Below are 23,889 nucleotides of genomic sequence, written 5' to 3' on the forward strand. Positions count from 1 at the left end.
TGTCCCAGTCATTTTTTTCATTATACCATGTCTCAGTAACAGCGACTAAATCTACACTATCAGTTGCCATTATTGCCACAAGTTCATGGATCTTATTCCCTAAACTGCGAGCATTTGTAGACATGACTCTAAGCTTATCATTTTTTAACACACTTGCTACAGGCACCTTCTGCCCTTGTTTTGGGGGACAATTGGATTGATGTTTTATCACCCTTTTGCCCCCCCTCCTAGTTTAAATACATCTTAGCAAAACCTCTGAACTGCTCACTGAGAACATTTGTTCCCTTTTGAGAAAGATGCAAACCATCTTTTTTGTACAGTTTATTTCCATTCCAAACAGAGCTACCATGAGCAATAAAGCCAAATCCTTGCTCCCGACACCATTCACCAAGCCACAAGTTAAAGTCCCTAATACGCATCCGCCTGTCATTCTGAGTGTTATGCACAGGCAGAACTTCAGAGAATGACAGTATGGAAGCAACCTGCCGTATATCATTGGCAAAAACACTAAAAACTTCCTTAACCTCTAAAATATTTTCTTCAAATACACTCTGTGTCTATGTGACCTCTCTCACTGTTTATGAAACACGGTGTATCTGTGCATACAGCTCTCCATTTTTACTATCACTGCTTCTTTTACCTGAAAGAATCTTTTTTTCCTCTCCAAATAGAGTGGGCCACCTGATTCTCCTGTAAAAGAAAGAAAAAAAAGGTTATTTTGATAGTAAGTGTAACAGTACTTGTATGCTCCTGCCCTGTTCTGCACACTGCGTCATTCTGACGTAAATTCTGACACTGAACGCTGCTACATGGAATGCTTTATTGTGAACCACTTGTGTGTCAGAATTATGACGCAGTGTCGATTGCGTTGTTTTGACGTACAAACACAAGGAATAATACAAATAAATCAACAGGGAGTGCAATCCACATAAACTCCACACATGCCTGAATGCGTTTTCCTGTTGTGTTTTTTTGGGTATTACCAAGATATCGTTCAGGTTTCTTAGTAGTTCTTTGGCATTTGACCTGGCTATTCTTGATTACTTTGTCCTCGGGCACCCCTTGACTCGGTTTGAATTTTTTTGTATGTGTCACTTCTTGATCCCCGACCTTGTCTCAATTTCTGACCATTCTCTTATTTCAACTAACCTTAGGTGGTCCATTAACCCAGCCATTCTAAGATGCATGATAGACATATATTATGTTATTCATGTTGGGATAGGTGTTGTGGGCTGGGTTACCTCCACACCTTGACAGTCAGGGAACACCTTGAATTTCCAAAATCATGCACTACTTGTGGTTCATGTGCTGTGGACTGACTTTTAATACATACTAGATCAATATTTTACAATTGGTGGCCTGACAGTCTGATGTATTCTTTTGTAGTTCATTGACTGATTGGGATCCTAGCTTTTCATTGACGTAGGTGACTTCTAGTCAAAAAGCTACACAGCACCTCATTAGACCTTAATTTCCAACTTACCATACTCTCGGTGACTAAATGAAAAGCTCACCTTTACAGGACATATTTCCCTCGACACAAAGATGCCGAGGCGACACCAGTAGCGAAGGGTCGATGTCTTTAAATGGGTCCCAGTTCTTCACGGCAGAAACGCACGCATCTCTCTGCAGCAGAAGAAATAGAACATAATGTGAGAGAGAGATGCTGGGAAGGATACAAAATGTGGCTGCGTGAGGCTTCATAGAAAATATCCCAAAACGTTTTTCATTCAACCACCACTACCCAATCTTTATTCAACTTCACCCAATTAAAAAAAAAAAATTAAATAATAAATAACATTAAACCAGATATACCTTACAGGAGGTCTATCAAAAAAATCAAGATGGCTGCTTCCCACACATTTAAGGAGGTTTTTCTTCTTCTCAAAAATCATTGCTAGGCTGATTAACCATGATTGTCTGAGCTTGTGTACCCTCATCCCTTTTCAAATGAATTGTTGGAGAAATACTGTATTGACAAACATTATGTACATTTATTACTATGGAAAAGATAAAATGGCCCAGATTACCAAGAAGAAAAAGATGTAGACATTCTAACAATCCGTGATATTTAAACATTGCTTATTTAGGTGGTAGTTAGTGATACAGCATAGCTTACAGCCTGGTTGATCTTTATTTTGACATCTTTCCTATTCATCTTTTGGCGATCCTTTGGAGTCTTCTCATCCCTTGCTAGATACTGTGCAGGAATCTCATTGCTATTCAGCAGCCACTCACCTAGCACAAGAAAATACATGAGTTAAAGGAGAACTTGGGGGGAAAGTTACCCCAAGGGATCGATTCCCCTCTCCCATGCTCAGGTGTCCAACTAAGCTTCATCACATGCTTAGACTGTAGAAGAATTTACTGCATAACCTATAGAAATTTTCTTAAAGCAGATGTTTTTCTGATTGGGAGACAAGTATCCCAATCAGTCGCATGTTTCAGGTACAGAACAGAGAAACTAAAACTGAGCCAAGGCAGCACAACAGTGAGTTGTGGCAAACTAAATAATTTTCCAGATTCAGGAAACAAATCCACACACATGAGCTACTTTGGTGTAGATCTGGCAATTCAGATGTCAAATTGCTGCAATTCACTGTTTATAACAAACGCTGTCAAAATCTACTGTAGCTAAAATTTAAAGTGTTGTCCATGACTAGATAATGCGTACATGAGGAAAAATGACCCATGGGTGCATAAACTTTATTTATCCCAAACAGTTAAATCAAAGCTAGATACAGTAGGTTGGGGGGATGACAGATACAGTAGCTATGGGGGATGATAGTTACAGTAGATTGGGGGGATTATAGATACAGTAGATTTGGTAGATGATAGAAACAGTAGGTTGCATGGATGGCAGATACAGCAGATTTGATGGATAATCGATACAGTAGGTTGGGGGAATGATATGTACAGCAGATTGGGTGAATGATAGATACAGTGGGTTGGGTGGATGATAGATACAGTAGGTTGGGGGGATGAGAGATACAGTTTGTTGGGGGGATGGTAGATACAGTAGGTTGGGTGGATGATAGATACAGTAGGTTGGGGGAATGATAGATACAGTAGGATGGGGGGATGATAGATACAGTAGCTATGGGGGATGATAGATACAGTTAGGTGGATGATAGATACAGTAGCTATGGGGGATGATAGATACAGTTAGTTAGGTGGATGATAGATACAGTAGGTTGGGGGGATGATAGATGCAGTAGGTTGGGGTGATGATAGATACAGTAGGCTGGGGGGATGATAGATACAGTAGCTATGGGGGATGATAGCTACAGTTAGTTAGGTGGATGATAGATACAGTAGGTTGGGTGGATGATAGATACAGTAGGTTGGGTGGATGATAGATAAAGCAGATTGGGTGGATGATAAATACAGTTGGCACTAGGATGTTAGGCACAATACAGTGGCTGGTAGATAGTGTTGAAAAAATTATAAATACAGTAGGGTTGATGAAAGATATAATATGATAGGTAACCGAAACAGAGGGATGAATGACACAGGATGACACAGTAGACTAGCACAATGATAATTACTATGTTCTTTGCAGGTTGAAGTAGCAGTCTTTTTCATTGCTCTGTTGGCTGGCTCCGTACAAGGGATACAGATTGTCCTGTCACATAAAAATGTAGATAAAGTTAACGTAGGCAAGCAAATCTTTCTATAAGGTGCAGAGTCCATCATGCAATATACTCCATATGTGTTCTTCCACATTAAGCCCTTTCTGTTTAGAACTGCTCATCTCATCTTAGCGGGATGAGAAATGGTTCCTTCTACCAATTTTTCTGACAGAGTCCCAGCATTCGATTGTGTATGTTACCTGACATTTTGTGAAAAGGTCACAGTGCTATCCAGTTGTATAAGACCCAAGTCATAATCGTAGTCTTCCTTGAGCCCAATGGATGCTTTCCTGCTTTGGTTGTAACACTCGTGTGTCTTATAGCCCTTTACAGCAAACTTCAAGGGTCCTAGGAGAATTATAATGGGATCAGAGATGGCTGTCAAACTGCAAACACGAGAGATGTGGACATTCCGTGTGCATAATATTCAAGGTTATTAAATCACAGATATGGTATGCTTTCACTTATTGGATTTCATGGAAACAGACAGCACATGATACACAGCTGCACATATACACTATAACTGTAATCCATATGGTAATTGGGAAATATACAATCTCAGCTTACCTCTAAATCTAACCTGTGTAACCTTTCAGTCATGTGACTTTATACAATAAATAATACATTTATGAAATGGCTTAGCTCAGGCCAAAATAGCCGGTTTGCATAAACAGAGGATTCTAAAAAGTCAAGAAATTATCCATCTCGACTATTTTAGCTTTTTAGTAATTTTTTAATTATTTTATTTTTTTGTGCAATTTACATGTCGATTCATTACAATTCAACGAGGACAATAACCCAATTCCGTTTTAGATGTTGAACCATGAATTCTAGTGAATTGGCCCAAATCGCCAAAATGGAGAGAGGAATTACTGCAGAGTATACGGAATCTGTTGGCGCTATATAAATTGCAATAATAATAATTATTATTATGGATGGGACAATTTGCGAATGAGGCATTAAGCTTGTGTCTCTTGGTGGGAACCATCCCAAGATCAGATGGAGTCCCTGCAATTACATTTGGCTCTTCATATATTCTAAAATAAAGTTCCCATGTCATCATCGTCATCATCATTGCGATTTCTTACCAATTTCAACTTGGGTTGGAATTTTTTTGAAACAATGGGCTGCTGTGAGGACCCAGGACTTTGATATTAAAGACCCCAAACAAGGTACTGAAGCTTGCGTCTGAAAGAAAGAAGAAAAACATACCTAGGCCTACAGAAGCTTCAACTGTCTAAGAGCTGTGCTAAGAGTTCTTTTTTACTGTTACAGGTAAGATTCATCTGTAGGAAAAGGTTACTGACTGCACAAGGTTTGATTTCCTGTTGGTAATTATAAGGCATTTGATTGGATTAGGTAGCTACTTGCTATTGATTGCTATTTAAATTAGCTATTGTTTGCTAATAAGCAGAGGCCTACCCAGGTGTTAAACATTCCTAGTGGGAGGTGATTTTAGGAGTATATAAGGGTAGTTGTCATTAGCTTGGCTAATAGAGCTTGGTTGCTTCATCTAAGTGTTGCTTCTAAGTGTGTGTGTGGTTGGAGATATTCTGGAGAGTTTTACAGAAGCTTCAACTGTCTAAGAGCTGTGCTAAGAGTTCTTTTTTACTGTTATAGGTAAGATTCATCTGTAGGAAAAGGTTACTGACTGCACAAGGTTTGATTTCCTGTTGGTAATTATAAGGCATTTGATTGGATTAGGTAGCTACTTGCTATTGATTGCTATTTAAATTAGCTATTGTTTGCTAATAAGCAGAGGCCTACCCAGGTGTTAAACATTCCTAGTGGGAGGTGATTTTAGGAGTATATAAGGGTAGTTGTCATTAGCTTGGCTAATAGAGCTTGGTTGCTTCATCTAAGTGTTGCTTCTAAGTGTGTGTGTGGTTGGAGATATTCTGGAGAGTGTTGCTTCTAAGTGTGTGTGTGGTTGGAGATATTCTGGAGAGTGTTGCTTCTAAGTGTGTGTGTGGTTGGAGATATTCTGGAGATAAACTGGAGGTAATCTGAGGTATTCAGGAGGATATTAGTTAAGGTTTGTTTGATTTAAATTATTCACCTCATTTAAATGGCAGACTTAGTTCAGTGTAATAGTTGCTTTGCATTTGTTTCACGTTCCACTTTTTGGAGGTTTGGTTGTTGTCTAATCTGTAGACAGTTCTCTATTTTGCGGCAGGAGATTGTATTTTTGAAGTCTGAGATTTGTAAATTATCTGGTAAACAAACTCAGGCTGGAACTGCTGCAAAGCCACTGCCGCAGAGACATACTAGGAATGGCAGATGGATTACTGTAGGATCTGGTAGACTTGGAGTTGTGGATAAAAGGCATATTGCACAGTCTGTTGCTCTACATAATTCATTTTCTGCACTTTCAGAGTGTAGTGGTGTCGTGGAGAGAGGCACTGAGGCTAGTGGTGTTGTGCAGAGAGGCACTGAGGCTAGTGGTGTTGTGCAGAGAGGCACTGAGGCTAGTGGTGTTGTGCAGAGAGGCACTGAGGCTAGTGGTGTTGTGCAGAGAGGCACTGAGGCTAGTGGTGTTGTGCAGAGAGGCACTGAGGCTAGTGGTGTTGTGCAGAGAGGCACTGAGGCTAGTGGTGTTGTGCAGAGAGGCACTGAGGCTAGTGGTGTTGTGCAGAGAGGCACTGAGGCTAGTGGTGTTGTGCAGAGAGGCACTGAGGCTAGTGGTGTTGTGCAGAGAGGCACTGAGGCTAGTGGTGTTGTGCAGAGAGGCACTGAGGCTAGTGGTGTTGTGCAGAGAGGCACTGAGGCTAGTGGTGTTGTGAAGAGAGGCACTGAGGCTAGTGGTGTTGTGAAGAGAGGCATTGAGGCTAGTGGTGTTGTGCAGAGAGGCACTGAGGCTAGTGGTGTTGTGCAGAGAGGCTTGGTGAGGCCTAATAGAAAGCAGTTGTTGGTGGGGGATTCCATCATAAGAGGTGTGGAGATGGACAATGGTGGTCTTGTGAGGTGTCTTCCCGGAGCTACTGCTCACAGAGACAGGAGACGTATCGGTAATATTGTTAAGCAAGCAAAGCAGGAAGGGGAATTGGATGTACTTGTCCATTTAGGGACAAATGACTTGGCTTGCAATGAGGTTTCAGAGGTTAAGGAAGTTTTTAGTGTTTTTGCCAATGATATACGGCAGGTTGCTTCCACATTGTCATTCTCTGAAGTTCTGCCTGTGCATAACACTCAGAATGACAGGCGGATGCGTATTAGGGACTTTAACTTGTGGCTTGGTGAATGGTGTCGGGAGCAAGGATTTGGCTTTATTGCTCATGGTAGCTCTGTTTGGAATGGAAATAAACTGTACAAAAAAGATGGTTTGCATCTTTCTCAAAAGGGAACAAATGTTCTCAGTGAGCAGTTCAGAGGTTTTGCTAGGATGTATTTAAACTAGGAGGGGGGGGCAAAAGGGTGATAAAACATCAATCCAATTGTCCCCCAAAACAAGGACAGAAGGTGCCTGTAGCAAGTGTGTTAAAAAAATGATAAGCTTAGAGTCATGTCTACAAATGCTCGCAGTTTAGGGAATAAGATCCATGAACTTGTGGCAATAATGGCAACTGATAGTGTAGATTTAGTCGCTGTTACTGAGACATGGTATAATGAGAAAAATGACTGGGACATAGCAATACCAGGGTACTCTTTATATAGAAAAGACAGGGAAGGCAAGAAAGGGGGAGGGGTGGCCCTGTATGTAAAGAATAGCATAAAATCTAGCCTAATAAAGGTTAGTGAGGCGAACATAGAGTCAGTTTGGGTTACGTTAGAATTTGGTAATCACACAGTAACTCGTGTAGGTGTGATTTATAGGCCCCCAGGACAAATTGAAGAGTTAGATAATCTACTAGTTGAAGAAATAGCTAAAATGACAATGAAGGGGGAAGTTATCATCATGGGTGACTTTAATCTTCCTGATATAAATTGGAAAACAAAAATAGCTACTTGTGCCAGGAGCACACATATTCTAAACTCCCTACTGGGATTGTCTCTAAAACAAGTCGTTGAGGAGCCAACTCGTAAAGAGGCCATACTAGATTTAGTGTTAACAAATGGAGATTTGGTATCAGATATTACTGTAGGTGAAAGTTTAGGATCCAGTGATCATCAGTCAGTGTGGTTTAATATAAGAACAGTGACTGAGTCACACCACACAAAAACAAAAGTTTTAGACTTTAGAAAAACAGACTTTTCCAAAATTAGAATATGTGTAAAGGAGTCAATATCAGACTGGAGCAATTTAAATGGAGTCCAAAAGAAATGGGATTATTTAAAAGTTGCACTACTGAAGGCAACAGAAAATTGCATTAGGCTTGTCAGTAAAAGCAAAAAATTCAAGAAACCACTGTGGTACTCCACAGATGTAGCCAAAATAGTAAAAAACAAAAAGTTAGCATTTAGTAATTATAAAAAAACCCAGAGTGAGGAAGACAGAATGACCTATAAGATTAGGCAGAAAGAGGCTAAGCAAGTTATAAGAGCTTCCAAATCACACACAGAAGAGAAAATAGCACAGTCAGTAAAAAAGGGGGACAAAACCTTTTTTAGATACATAAATGAGAAAAGAAAAGTAAAACAAGGATTAGTTAGATTAAAAACAAAAGAAGGAAGGTATGTAGATGAGGATAAAGGTCTAGCTGACTGCCTCAATGAATATTTTTGTTCGGTATTTACAGATGAAAATGAAGGAAAGGGACCTCAGTTAAGAAAAAGGATAAATGAGTCATTTATTACACGTGAGTTTACAGAGGAAGAGGTTCTATTTCAACTGTCAAAAGTAAAGACAAATAAGTCAATGGGACCTGATGGAATATACCCAAAGCTATTAAAAGAGCTTAGTGGCGTACTAGCAAAACCATTAACAGATTTATTTAACCAATCATTGATAACAGGAGTAGTCCCAGAAGATTGGAAGTTAGCGAATGTTGTGCCCATTCACAAGAAAGGTAATAGGGAGGAGTCGGGCAACTATAGGCCAGTAAGCCTAACTTCAGTAGTGGGGAAAGTGATGGAAACCATGTTAAAGGATAGGATTGTTGAACATCTAAAAACACATGGATTTCAAGATCAGAGACAACATGGGTTTACTTCAGGGAGATCATGCCAAACTAATCTTATTGATTTTTTTGATTGGGTAACTAAAATTATAGATCAGGGTGGTGCAGTAGACATTGCTTACCTCGATTTCAGTAAGGCTTTTGACACTGTTGCACATAGAAGGCTTATCAACAAACTACAATCTTTGAGTTTGGATTCCAATATTGTTGAATGGGTAAGGCAGTGGCTGAGTGACAGGCAACAGAGGGTTGTAGTCAATGGAGTATATTCGAAGCTTGGGCTTGTCACCAGTGGGGTACCTCAGGGATCTGTACTTGGACCCATTCTCTTTAATATTTTTATTAGTGATATTGCAGAAGGTCTTGATGGTAAGGTGTGTCTTTTTGCGGATGATACTAAGATATGTAACAGGGTTGATGTTCCAGGAGGGATAAGCCAAATGGAAAATGATTTAGGTAGACTAGAAAAATGGTCAGAGTTGTGGCAACTGACATTTAATGTGGATAAGTGCAAGATAATGCATCTTGGACGTAAAAACCCAAGGGCAGAGTACAGAATATTTGATAGAGTCCTAACCTCAACATCTGAGGAAAGGGATTTAGGGCTGATTATTTCTGATGATTTAAAGGTAGGCAGACAATGTAATAGAGCAGCAGGAAATGCTAGCAGAATGCTTGGTTGTATAGGGAGAGGTATTAGCAGTAGAAAGAGGGAAGTGCTCATGCCATTGTACAGAACACTGGTGAGACCTCACTTGGAGTACTGTACACAGTACTGGAGACCCTATCTTCAGAAGGATATTGATACCTTAGAGAGAGTTCAAAGAAGGGCTACTAAACTGGTTCACGGATTGCAGGATAAAACTTACCAGGAAAGGTTAAAGGATCTTAACATGTATAGCATGGAGGAAAGACGAGACAGGGGGGATATGATAGAAACATTTAAATACATAAAGGGAATCAACACAGTAAAGGAGGAGACTATATTTAAAAGAAGAAAAACTACCACAACAAGAGGACATAGTCTTAAATTAGAGGGACAAAGGTTTAAAAATAATATCAGGAAGTATTACTTTACTGAGAGGGTAGTGGATGCATGGAATAGCCTTCCAGCTGAAGTGGTAGAGGTTAACACAGTAAAGGAGTTTAAGCATGCATGGGATAGGCATAAGGCTATCCTAACTATAAGATAAGGCCAGGGACTAATGAAAGTATTTAGAAAACTGGGCAGACTAGATGGGCCGAATGGTTCTTATCTGCCGTCACATTCTATGTTTCTATGTTTCTATGTAGGCCTCAACTTAATAGTTTTGGATAAGCTTTTCAAATAATTCAGTATTTTTGGATAAGCTTTTAAAATTATCTTTTTCAAAATAATATATTATGGAAAAAATATATATAAAATAAATATATTTAAAAAAAAATAACAAAATATTATGAAATTAAAATATTTTTTAATAATGTTAAATAATTTGAAATGCTTATCCAGCACTCTTAAATCGAGACCATAGTTCGAGCTTTGAAAGTGGATCTCCTTTCTAGTTGTCTTCTCTAACCCTTCCATACAACACCTTCTTTCTTTCCGTACCTTGAATGAAATTTCCAAACTATAGTTTTTAAAGATGGTGTGCCTGAAATTGGTTAATTGATTCAGTTTAACGCTTACCTGTATTTTGGCTGTCCATGGATGGAGATAATTCCAATTTTCTCTACTTGTCTCCCCATGTTCTTCGTTAATTCCGCACATGTCACCCACTGTCTTCAGATCTGGAGAGATTCAACACAAGTGACTTGGGTATGATCATTATACAGTTACTGTATATAATAAGCATAACAGCAAAATGGTATAACATATGAAATAACATTTCAACATGCAGCAACACAATGGAATTAGTGGCGACACAAAGATGTCAAATGAGCACGTTGTGCAGGATACAATGGATGAAAGCATAACACAAATATTCGATCCAATAGTTTAAAACAGCTTGTGTCAGCTGCTCAAAATAAAAATACAAAAGTGTTCGGCATTCATATTTGTTGATCTCTTGAAAATGTGGACTATGAAAATATACAGCATATGGTATATATAAAAAGTTAACTTTGAAATAAAAAAATAAAAGATTAACCTATAAAAAAAAAACAAGGGGCCCAATTAAAATGGCGGATCCGACATATGCTAACGGCTCCCTCGACGAACATGATATACTCACACGACTTCACCTCCATTTTGAGGCATTCTGGAGGAAGCTGGAGCGTAAGCTAAATCAAACCCCACCAGCTTGGACTCCCGGTCACTCAAAGCGTTCGCAACCCAGCGACCCGCAGCAAACAGCTCGAAGATTGAGGCATCGCCCAGCACCAAAGACCATCCGAGCAAGGAATCAACGCAAACATATCTGCCCTACACGTCGATGCTGCAACACACAGCGTTCCGACAGAGGCTTACCCCGTGTACCCAGACCACTCGGGCAAAAGGGCCACGCATCACAGCGTCACCCACCGGCACGAAGATGGCCTAAGGGACTCTCCCCAGCCCGGGAACTAAACCGTGGGCCCCAGACAGCACGCACATCACTGCGCTCACGCCGGAGAAAGAATGAAGCTGAGCCCCACGTGGAAAAGCAAGGTGCAGCTAACCGGCACCAAACACACCTGTGGGATCACCGCACCAACCCAAGTCTCCGACACACCGACAACCAACAGAACTCACGGGGCTATATGGACTCCCTAAGACTCACCTCGCATCCACGCCCTGGGCTAGCACTCAGCAAGGGCATCGGCTGAAAGGGGCAGAACAACCCTCTGCAGCTCTGTTCTCCACGCTTCGAGTCCCCTACCACCGGAGGACACAAACCCACAATTGCCGATCTTACCCAGCCGCTCCCTATTATCGGTCTTGACCCACAGTTAAGCCTGTTTTACCATACTTATAATTCCCTCCAAATCAGGCATGCGAGACATTACCCAACTGAGTAACAACTGTTTATTTTTACGTTGCTAGCCTGTTTCCATTATCTTGATCTTATAGAGAGTCTTTAGCCTGATTTACCTGGGGAGCCTCCCTCGGGGAATTTCTACAGTGCCTAAATTAACCAATAGTCTATGCCTAACTAGAAATAATTAAGTCACGTTTGCAACAGCCTAGATGTTATTATTTCAAAAGCACATAGTATTGTTAAAACTGTGATATTGTTTTATGTGATATAGCTCTCCTAAATGGTAGCTGCTGATGGGGCTCTATAACTATCGCGAGGCACTTTCCTAATCCTGAGACTACTTAACTTATTAAGCGCGAGGTAGTGGTAGTACACGGCGCATGTACATGCATATTACATAGCCTGCCTTTAGAGCTTTACCTGCACAACGCAAGCCACCTCTTGCTTTTTGGTTACATACTGCGCAGACCCACCTATTTGATGTATCCCAGTATAGAGCGACATGATATTCTTAGCAATGATTCTCGTTAATTTTACTTATCAGTGTTTCTGGTATTACAATAAGTGTTACTAGCATGTTATCCTCTTTCACAACAAAAATGTGCAAATGTATATCACCATGACCCTGTAAGCATTATTTCACCTGTGTCTGCTGTCGTGGCGCCACAGGAATGTTTGTTAATCTTACTTGCACCAAAAATAAAGAATTAAAAAAAAACAAAAAAAAACAAGGGAATTGAAAGAATGTAAACTAGATAAATATCACTGTCCCATTTCTATCATTAGGAATTACTTGAAAAAATCGCATCTGAATGGAGAATCTAGTTCATTTTTAAGGGAGCATTCTAAGCACCATAACCACTTCAGGGTGAGGCAGTGGTTCTTCTCCTGGCCTGATTCCAGGGAAACTTGTAAAACTGTTTATAAACTTGTATTGTAGAAATGAGAAATTTGAGGGGGAAAAAGTGGGTGACAAAAAAAGTATAAACAGAGAGAAGGCAAGATAAAAGGTTAAGTAGAAGGAGTGAGAAATAAGGAATGCTTGCATGGGATTTACCCAGTATCTTTGCAAATACTGTCTTCATATCTTCTGCATTTTCCAGGATAAACATATGTTTTTCATTATCCTTTCTAGAAGCTACGTCATTCAGTTCCACCTGGTCAACGGCGTTAACACCAATACCAAAGGCATACACGTCTAGCGGGGAGAACATGCAAAAAGTGTTATGAGAACGTACGCTAGGTAAATGAAGTACATAGACAAGAGATATAGCGGGGAGAAAAAGTATAGAAAAGAGTGAGAGGAAAAAATAGAATTTTGGGGAAAGCGAGGAGAATGGACCGAGTTTGGTCTGGGAGATGTGAAACGTCGAACCTAGAAAATCTTCTCTCTCTTGTGTGATGTTCAAGAAATCCCTGATTTTTCTCACAACATCCTTAGGGTGTCCGCCCATGTTCGCTTTACCTGCAGTGGCAAGAAACAGTGAATAAATATCCGTTTAACCGTATACTCTTTTTTATCTAAAACACAATTTAATAGTGATATTGCCAAATGGAAGATTAGGCTATAGTACAGACCAGAAAAAAAACCGGGCATCAGATCATGAATATCTCTGTGTATTCTGGGGTCTTCTCCACTCCCTTCAAATATTCATTCATCAATCTTTTCTCACAAAAAAGAAAAAGTAATCTCTTCACCCTGCGACTCCTAACTACAGTCCCATATAACTGCTCCCCTTCACTTTTAAGCTTCTAGAGTGACTTGTACGCATCCACAAAGATCACTTTTAGTCTACATTTTGGTTTTTGCTCTCTTCAATCTACCAAACAAATCTTACTTACCGTATATACTCGAGTATAAGCCGACCCGAATATAAGCCGAGGCCCCTAATTTTTCCCCAAAAAACTGGGAAAACTTATTGACTCGAGTATAAGACTAGGGTGGGAAATGCAGCAGCTACTGGTAAATTTCTAAATAAAATTAGATCCTAAAAAAAATATATTAATTGAATATTTATTTACAGTGTGTGTATAATGAATGCAGTGTGTGCGTATGAGTGCAGCGTGTGTGCGTATTAGTGCAGCGTGTGTGTATGAGTGCAGCGTGTGTGTATGAGTGCAGCGTGTGTGTGTATGAGTGCAGCGTGTGTGTGTATGAGTGCAGCGTGTGTGTGTATGAGTGCTGCGTGTGTGTGTATGAGTGCAGCGTGTGTATGAGTGCAGCGTGTGTATGAGTGCAGCGTGTGTGTGTATGAGTGCAGTGTGTGTGTGTATGAGTGCAGTGTGTGTGTGTATGAGTGCAGTGTGTGTGTAAGAGTGCAGTGTGTGTATGAATGCAGTGTGTGTATGAATGCAGTGTGTGTATGAATGCAGTGTGTGCAGGGCCGGTGCAAGGATATTTGCCCCCCCCCCATATGTCCTGACCTCCCCTCCTCCTCCCTCAGTGGTCCTTACCTCCCCACCCCCGTGTTCCTTCACCCCCCTCCCCCAGTGGTCCTGACTCACCCCTCCCCTAGTGGTCCTTACCCTCCCCTCCCCTAGTGGTCCTTACTTCCCCCTCCCCTCCCCTAGTGGTCCTTACTTCCCCCTCCCCTCCCCTAGTGGTCCTTATCCCCCCCTCCCTCCCATAGTGGTCCTTATCCCCCCTCCCTCCCATAGTGGTCCTTATCCCCCTCCCTCCCATAGTGGTCCTTATCCCCCCCCTCCCTCCCATAGTGTTCCTTTTCTCCCCCCCTCCCTCCGATAGTGGTCCTTATCCCCCCCTCCCTTCCATAGTGGTCCTTATCCCCCCCCCTCCCTCCCATAGTGGTCCTTATCCCCCCCCTCCCTCCCATAGTGGTCCTTATCCCCCCCTCCCTCCCATAGCGGTCCTTATACCCCCCCTCCCTCCCATAGCGGTCCTTATCCCCCCCCTCCCTCCCATAGTGGTCCTTATCCCACCCCCTCCCTCCCATAGTGGTCCTTATACCCCCCCCCCCTCCCACAGTGGTCCTTATACCCCCCCCCCTCCCACAGTGGTCCTTATACCCCCTTTTTTTTATTATTATTTTTTTTTATTATTATTTCTTATTTTATTTATATTTTTCGTCCCCCCTCCCTGCTTGATACATGGCAGGGAGGGGGGCTCTCCTTCCCTGGTGGTCCAGTGGCAGTTCAGTGGGGGGGAGAGGGGGGCTGGCAGAGCTGTAACTTACCTTTCCTGCAGCTCCTGTCAGCTCTCTCCTCCTCTCCGCCGTCCGTGCAGCTCCTTCTATCAGCTCACACTGTAAGTCTCGCGAGAGCTGACAGGAGCTGCAGAACAGGTAAGTTACAGCTCTGCCAGCCCCCCTCTCCCCCGGTCTGTATTATGGCAATGCAAATTGCCATAATACAGACCTTGACTCGAGTATAAGCCGAGTTGGGGTTTTTCAGCCCCAAAAATGGGCTGAAAAACTCGGCTTATACTCGAGTATATACGGTAAGTTACTAATGATATCCTTTCTGCTAAATCTAAACTCTCTAACTCTCTCGCTTTCCACTCAACAGTTCCTCCACACACTGTTTTCACAAGCTTAAAGGGACACCATAGGCATCAAAACAACTTTAGCTTAATGAAGCTGTTTTGGTGTATAGATCATACCCCTGCAGTCTCACTGCTCAATTTTCCGACATTTAAGAGTTACATCACTTTTGTTTCAGTTTATGTAGCCCTAGCCTCCCCTCCCCTGCCTGTGACACACACAACCTGCATTAAAAATTGTTTTATTTTCAATCAGAAAGTGTTTTTTTTTTTATCTCCTGCTCTGTAATTTAAACTTGAATCACACACAGGAGTCTCCTGCAACTTGTAGCAAGTTGTTAGAAGAGCAGGAGGTAAGAAATTCTAACTTAAACAGAATTTGCGATAAAGGAAGTGTAAACATTAGATGACTCTTTACAGGAAGTGTTTAGGAAGACAGTGCAAGTCACATGCAAGGAGGTGTGCCTGGGGCTGTATAAACAAAGTGATTCGCCCCATAAATGGCAGAGAATTGAGCAGTGAGATTGCAGGGGCATGATCTACACATCAAAACTGCTTTGTTAAGTTGTTTTGTTGCCTATAGTGTCCCTTTTAAAGGACAACTGTCATCAAAATTTCCTTTCACTTTTTTTTTTTTAAAACGTTTATAACATTAATGAAGCGTGATCATATATATTTTTAAATGATACATATTGTTTTTATGTAACTTTGTTATCTGACTGAGTATCCATGTTAGGTAAGACTCTACTGTTACCTATCTGCTGCTCAACCTAACTTGTCGGCTGCTGTGATTATTCTGGCGGAAGAAAAATAAAACAGTGACATTTTCACACAAAAATCAATACTTAAAAAATATATTTATTATTTTCAATAAAACACAATATTGGTCCGTACCATCTGTCATTAGAATGATAACATGTTGTATAGATTCCCAGTCTTTAGTTTTATATCTGTCCTTTTGAAATGACATCATATTGTACACTTCTTGCAAAGCAGCTTTAGTATTTGTTCCTGATTTGTCTGCGTGATCTAGAACAAACACAAATATACACCAGGTTAAATCCCAGGAGCCACTGACTATACAATAAGGTATTTATTGGTCACATCGATCTAACATTCATTCTTTGTCACTGGACTGGACTCATATACAATCGTTAACACTACACTTGACTGATTTCCTATGAATGTTGTTCCTGTTTACTATTACCAGTTAACTATTTAGAGCTCATGACAGGCGCACAGTCGGATTTGCCGGCATATGCGCTAACCTTACCCAAACCCCCATTAAAACACGGACACAGGTTATACTGTTGGAAATAATTAGTCCACAGCTTTATTAAATTATTAATAAAATAATTAAGGAATAACAAATGGGGTCATTGCCAACAACTCTTATTAAAGTTAACATCCCCCCATATACATAACATACCCCTAGCAATGACCCCACAATAATAACAATAGATAACAATCTAAATAACATGTTAATACAGAAACTGGCCGCCCAATATGACCACATTTCCACCAGGTTAAATTGTAGGGGTGTACAGAGACACGGCTACCCACCATATCGATTGTAGGGGTGTACCAAGACACCGCTACCCACCATATCCATTGTATGGGTGTACCAAGACACCGCTACCCACCAGTTCCAGTGTAGGGTGTACCAAGACACCACCACACCCCCAGGTTTGGAGCCACCGACGGGCTCGAACCTACCAACCACGTGCAACACTGCCCAATCCACACTAAACCTCAGGATGCCCACTTTCTCCTCCATCTACCCTCCGATTTAACCAGGCAATTCCCATTATGGCTCCGCCCTACCACCCAGCATGCTAGCTGTCACGAGCTTCTTGTGGCTGCTATGCCTACCTCCTGGCTCTGTCAAGGCCTATTCCTCTTAGCTGCGCTGATCCATGGGCTACAGAGTCGCCTGTCCTGTTTGTTAACCATTCATAGAATGACTGTCCTGATTATTGCCCTTAACCGTTAACTTACCAGAGCAACCAGTCCCGACCATTACCAGTTATCCATTCATGAACTAAACAGGACGTGCTGTTTTCTGGCCCAACGTCTGCTGCACTGTCACAATGTATGAAATGCCTAGGAGCACTACATAACCAAGGGATCGATCTGTGGGAACTATTGGTTAGGTCAAGACATCCCTTCTACAAGCTAAGTCATCTCTACATTGTGAGCCCCTTTAAATGACACCACCATGACAGAAGGTTTAGTTCCTGGTGGAACCTCCTTTAACACATTTCAATTTTAACTAACGGGGTATTTAACTAATGGGAATTCAAAATGAATTTCAGGTTTAAGGTTTAAAACTGACAAACTAGAACAATTCTCTAAGTCCACTGTGTTTTCAATTTGGCTGCTCTGACCTCAAAGGGACACTATAGACACCTAGACCACTTCATCTCATTGAAGTGGTCTGGGTGCAGTGCCCTATGTCACCTTAACCCTGCAATGTAAATTATGGCTGTTTTAGAGAAACTGAAATGATTACATTGAAGGCTTTACTCCACCTCTCCTTGGTCCCTAACAGAGTTTTACTCCATGAAACGACATTGGACGTCCACACGCTTTGCATGAGAATGTCTAACGATTTCAAATTTCCCATAGGAAAGCATAAATGTGCATTAGGCCCCACCATCATGCCATTGAGGGAGGATGAGACCTAAAGTACCTAGCACGGAGGGAGCCTCGGCGCTAGAAGGAGGTAAGAGAAAAAAGGGTTTTTAATCCTTTTAACCAAGCTGTGGGGACAGACCTATAAAGTTAGGTACAGGGACATCATAGCGTTAGAAATACAGGTTTGTATTTAAATGATTCACTATGAATTATTATATTAGTAAATAACTTCGCCAGTGTTTTTTAAATTCACTTTGAAATCTTAGTAATTCACACTTTAATATATATAGGTTAATTTGGAGTTCTTTATACGTCTGTTCACATAGGCTTTTTATTGGAGTCAATTAATTTGATATCAGGGGGTGCTGTGTCACTCACCAGCATATTGTAGATTGTTCTCAATTGTATCAGACACCGTATCACTGTAGTCTGCATCATTGTCGTGAATTCTGACCACTACTTTGACTTCTGTTGCATAGGAGATCACTCCAAATTCTACTGTCATATCAAACCGGCCAAGCTGCAGAACAGAGAACATTGATAAGACTTCCATTGTGGAAAATTAACAAAGTAATTGGAAGGTTAAGACCTTTGACTACATTTTCTGTCCAGTTGCGTTGGCCTCATATTTGTAGTTACAATTAAAAGAAATGGCAACCAGATTACGAATCCACCACTGCTCGTTAAAAATACAAAATGACTTACTATGGGTCTTGACAAAGTTCCTTTTGGCACGATACGCATTGATTGTTGTGGTGGGGCTTGCTGTAAACCATATACCACTGTATGCTACTGATTCTAATCTGAAATCAACAATACATGAAGTAATGTTATATTGTAAACGAACGAGCAGCGGTAAATTTGGGAGTTGCCATTTCTTTTAGTTGTAGTTACTTTGAAGATCAATGATCATCTTTCAGTCTACGGGGCAAAGGGGTTTCCAACTATCATATTGAAAACACCACATCTGCTTCACGTTAAGGTACTCACTCGAAAATATTTTAATCAATACATATTTGTAGTTCTCTTATCAGTTCCTCACAAATCTAATTTTACTGTATGAGGCCTAACATTACAGGGTTAATTCGCTAAACACTGAATTTTAGTGAGGTAAAAGCCAATGAGCAGAATTTAGACAAAAATGGCAAGTCCGTCTTGTTTTTTCCTCTCTTTCCTAACCCTTTCTCTTTCTCCCTTTTTCATTCACTCTCTCGGCAAGCTTTCTTTTTGTGATATTGCATACTGCGCTGCATCGTATCATCACATGGTTGAAAATTGTTGATGAGGTTTGGCAAAATAAGACGCATGGTAAAAAAAGACGCATTTGCAGTATGTTACATACCCCATCCACAATCTGTTTTGCGCAATCTTTGTAGATATCAAAGTTAACTTCTCCCACACTGCGTGATGCATCCAGAACAATATAAACATTCAAGATGCCATTTTTCTTTATTTTTATAGATCGTCCCACACCGCCTGTGGATGAGAATTATAAATGGTAGAACAGGGGCATGCAGGCTGGGAGAATAGGTGTTTTAATATTTATGTGACATATTGCACTATTATCGTTCTGTTTTTTATCTCCTTTGAGGGCTATATACATCGCCATAATATTGGACTACTTGTATGTATGTATATACTATAACTACATTATATTCACTTTATGCATCTTTGTGGCGCAGTTTAACACTTTGTTTTTGTTGCACTTTTGGTCACTATTAGCAGGTATTGGGAAGTCCTGCTGGTTCATTGCTACCTTGTATTTAGTTATTTTAGTGAACGCCTATACCCTGCTTTTTGATTATATCTATATCTATATCTATATCTTACTTATGCATCCAAAGAGTGGTTTTAATATGTTATCAATGACGACTTCATATACATTGTTAGAATATAAATATAAGATATATATATATATAAGATATTTCTTTAGGATGTATACATAATATAAAACTGATTATAAAGATTAAACATTAAAGTGAAGTACAAATAAAAGTAAGCGTAAAATGATTATTATTCTCTTATAAAAAATTGCATAATTCAAAGTTGTCATTAAGTCCATAAGGTTGCATAGTAAACACACCACTCTTTGGATGCATAAGTTTGATATATATGATCACTTCCCATAACAATACTGTCTCGCTTGTTGATAATTTTTAAAATCAATATGTAAATATATAGAACTTGGATTCTATTTATTAATACTCTATTATTCATATTTTGCTCTTGATACTATGCCTTTTATTAGTACAATAGTTTAGGAACACAACATATTTCCCGGAAGTGACGTCACGCGCACGTTCCGTAGTGCGTGCTGACCTCACTATTAGGGGATAGATCACCCACAGCTGATATTCCACACTCCCCCTCGTAGGAGCGCTGGTAATTGGATGTATCACAAACTCCACACACCAATCAATTTTCCCTTACAAGCTATTTAAACTGGAACCGGCAGCATCAACACCACCAATCGAGAAAGCTGAATTTAATTGGCGAAACGCGTCTTGGACTCTACACCACCAGTACTATTCTGTATATATTTATATTGTTTTTATTTTGACTTCAATAAATGTGAATTATACTTAATATTAAGTGTGGTGGATCATCAATGCTGCTGGAAAGAAGGGTAGTTACACTCTAATTTGACACATTCGCCTACATGCTTAGAGCCAAGTCAGAGGCTCTATATAAGGTGAGAAGCAACCTATATTTTTATATTGCTTTATTATACTGAGGAGTCTACACCAGGGTTAGCTTTGCTTCCCTGTTCTCTCCCACTTTTATCTCCACTATTGAGGTTATCGCCTAATATGGACGCGTAGGGTGTGTGTCACGTTAAGTACACAACAGCAGACGAGATCAGAGCCGGTTCTTAAGAGGCTCTAAACCATGTGAGTGATTCCAATAAAGAATTATCCTCACCACTTGTTCACAACCGTACTATACTATATTTTATTTTATCTGTCCCCTTTAGGGATTTTTCACCATCCATAACACTTAGCCCTTAGGGGTAAGTGTCCATCTATTTAGTGCTATACACTACCCACTATTTAGCATTGGTTTGTGAAATAGTGTTTGTTTCTATCTATATCTGTGTCAGTGATGGATACTTGTGTATATTTCACAGTGAGCTGTTTTGATGACGATAGCTACATGTAGTGTCCAGATATCTGTGATAGAGACAGATTGCCATGCCATACCTTGTTGCTGAGTTTTAAGAACTCCAGAGATTGTCCCCATGAAATGCTCACTCACATCCTCGGGGAGATCAAAAGCATAAGGATCTGGAGGACAAAGAAAAAATACATAAATAAAAGTGAGGGTGGGTACAGTAGGGCTGGAGTTAGTGAGGGTGAGTGGAGAATGAACCATCATTAATAATCATCGTTAATAAGGACAAGTGGAGACAAGTCAATATGAGTGAGGATGAGTTCCGGGGAGTCATAATCATTTAGGGTGAGTGGAGAAGGGTTGGAAATCAGTGACAGTGAGTGGGATAAGTTAAAACTGGTGAAAGTGAGTAGAGATAAGTTGGAATTGGTGAAGATGACTGAATCAAAGATGGTGAGTGGAAACAAACTGTAATTAGTGCAGGTAAGCAAAGATGAGCAGGAATTGGTAAGGCTGTGGGGAGAAAACGTGGAATAAGAGTGGGTGAGTAGAGTTGGATTTGAGTAGACAGGAAGGGTAAATATACTAAGATGCACTTATAAAAGGATAATAAGGTGAAAACGAAAGAGAGATGCCAAAGGTGAAATAAAGAAGAGTTTTTCTTGGTGCGTATAAGAGTTTAAGCTCTTAGGCCCAGAACTTACACTGACAGCTGACCTCAGTGCCGCTCCACGCTGTGTTCTCCAGACAAGTTCTTTGCTTGGATCCCACTAAAGTCAGTCCACCGGAACACTCATACGAAACTCTTTCATCAACTTCATATCGCGTACCAGTCTTCACAGCTCCAGGAGGGACCCCAGGGTCCGGGCAGTGACCATCTGTCAAACAATATCCGATAATTAGGTTGCACGTGATCTTCACTGGTTGATCTGCCTTTCCTGGTATGAATTCCAGGGCCAAGAAGAATTGTCTCCAAGATCATTTAGGCACAAACAAAAATCATTTGTAAAATACTTCACCATGTGTGAAACTTTCTAATGGGTCTATTTGCGCCCCGAAGAATTTTACACATGTTTTTTCTGATGTGTGAAAGATAAACTTAAGTATTAAATAAAAAAGAAATTCACAGCTCCATATTTACCGCTATTCTGGAGTCTCTACCTTCGCTCCCTGACAATAATTGCTACGGTATAAACTCTGCCTTCTGCACCTGTCGGCCAGTGCATAGAGATCACAGGGCAGATTTATCATAGAACCATAATGTTTAAAGTGGTGAAAGGTTATGGAAGTGAAACAATCCATATGAAACTGACCAAAACAAGCCGGCACATTCCATTGGCGACCACTCCACTTTTCCAATTTTGCCAGACTTTTTAGGTCACAGTACTTTATTAAAATGTATCCGATTGTTTTTATTTCTCCTCTTCCAATGCAATGTGTGCCCATGTCAATGTATCCAGGGCTGAACTGGAGTGCCAGGTCAATTGTTAAATATTTAAAGGGACAGTGTAAGCACCATAGCCACTACATGTTCCTTTAGTGGTCATGGTGCTAGTTGCGTGTTTGCACCACCCCCACGATTTTGGTGAAACATTTTGAACAAAACCAGGAGGCATGGCAGTGCTTCAGCATCAATTCGGCTCACCGCTAATGCAAAAGTTCCACATATCTGTCCTAATAAACCATCGGTTCTATTCTGTGTCTGTGATTTTAGTGCTCCTGTTACCCCCTCTCACCTCCATCGACACACACCGCTGTTTCTCCACTCCATTTGGCGTTTCTCCTGCACATTCTCTCCATCGAGCCTCGCAAGTGGTAGCCATCATTGCATTGAAAGGTGACATTTGCTCCAACCAGGAAAGGTCCCCTGGGGTAATACTGTCCATTTTCAAATGATAATGGCTCAGGACATCTCATATCTGCAAGAAATGGACAGGCTTAGATAAACATCGTTCAGTCTAATGAGATACTACATGTCACTGTTAGATATGGCTCTTACTACTCTCCCTACCACTCACCCACCATTCCTGAGACATAGACGTAGCTGGGGCATACTGACAGCAAGGACTAGCTAGTTATAATAAGCAGCGAGTACATGTGATTGGCTGAATGTTGGTGCCACCAAATACTTTCAAATCCTCCACCAGCCCACACATTCCCAAATATGCAGGGCCTGACAGAGCACAGTTTGCATTCTCTGGCCCTGGCACAGCTCAGCCCCTTCCTCTGGCCCGGCAAAGCCCATTCTCCATTCTATGATTCTGAAGCAGTTTAGTTTCCATTCCCTGGAACTAAATAGTGAGCCCAGTATTCCCTCCTCCCCTGCCCTGGCCGTGCCCAATATTCCCTCCTCCCTAGTCCTGCAGAGCCCAATCCCCCCCCCCCCCTTTGCCCTGGCAGCGCCCAATATTTCTCACCCCTGCCCTGCAGAGTGTAGTATCCCCCCTTGCTCTGGCAGTGCTTAGTATATCCTCATTGGCCTGGCAGAACCCTGCATTCCCTCCTCCCCTGTCCTGGCAGAGCCCGGCATTCCCTCCTCCCCTGCCCTGGCAGAGCCCAGCATTCCCTCCTCCCCTGCCCTGGCAGAGCCCGGCATTCCCTCCTCCCCTGCCCTGGCAGAGCCCAGCATTCCCTCCTCCCCTGTCCTGGCAGAGCCCAGCATTCCCTCCTCCCCTGTCCTGGCAGAGCCCGGCATTCCCTCCTCCCCTGCTCTGGCAGAGCCTGGCATTCCCTCCTCTGCCATCGCAGAGCCTGGCATTCCCTCCTCTGCCATCGCAGAGCCTGGCATTCCCTCCTCTCCTGCTCTGGCAGAGCCCAGCATTCCCTTCTCCCTGGTCGAGTCCGGCCTTCCCTCCTCACCTACCGTGGCAGAGCCAGGCATTCCCTCCTCCCCCGCCCAAGCAGAGCCTGTCATTCCCTCCTCCCCTGCTCTGGCAGAGCTCAGCATTCCCTCCTCCCTGGCCCTGGCAGAGCCCGGCATTCCCTCCTCCCTGGCCCTGGCAGAGCCTGGCATTCCC

At 41.5% G+C, this 23,889-nt stretch overlaps 1 protein-coding gene across 1 annotated transcript in view; it reads right to left on the reverse strand.

Annotated features, from left to right (window-relative positions):
• The window catches only part of LOC134572482 (complement C2-like), a 36,387-nt gene that overhangs the window by 4,619 nt on the left and 7,879 nt on the right, over nt 1–23,889 (reverse strand). The window contains exons 4-18 of the mRNA XM_063431471.1: nt 22,609–22,791; nt 21,577–21,750; nt 20,962–21,045; nt 19,104–19,237; nt 18,140–18,281; nt 16,019–16,153; nt 13,001–13,090; nt 12,683–12,823; nt 10,356–10,456; nt 4,721–4,820; nt 3,833–3,980; nt 3,549–3,625; nt 2,120–2,238; nt 1,515–1,626; nt 641–690 (exon numbers count right to left, since the gene is read on the reverse strand). Coding sequence (XP_063287541.1) covers nt 641–690; nt 1,515–1,626; nt 2,120–2,238; nt 3,549–3,625; nt 3,833–3,980; nt 4,721–4,820; nt 10,356–10,456; nt 12,683–12,823; nt 13,001–13,090; nt 16,019–16,153; nt 18,140–18,281; nt 19,104–19,237; nt 20,962–21,045; nt 21,577–21,750; nt 22,609–22,791 — 1,790 coding nt within the window. The remainder of the gene's footprint in view (nt 1–640; nt 691–1,514; nt 1,627–2,119; nt 2,239–3,548; nt 3,626–3,832; nt 3,981–4,720; nt 4,821–10,355; nt 10,457–12,682; nt 12,824–13,000; nt 13,091–16,018; nt 16,154–18,139; nt 18,282–19,103; nt 19,238–20,961; nt 21,046–21,576; nt 21,751–22,608; nt 22,792–23,889) is intronic.

Source organism: Pelobates fuscus, chromosome 9, assembly GCF_036172605.1.
Source record: "Pelobates fuscus isolate aPelFus1 chromosome 9, aPelFus1.pri, whole genome shotgun sequence".
In the NCBI taxonomy this organism is placed as follows: domain Eukaryota; kingdom Metazoa; phylum Chordata; class Amphibia; order Anura; family Pelobatidae; genus Pelobates; species Pelobates fuscus.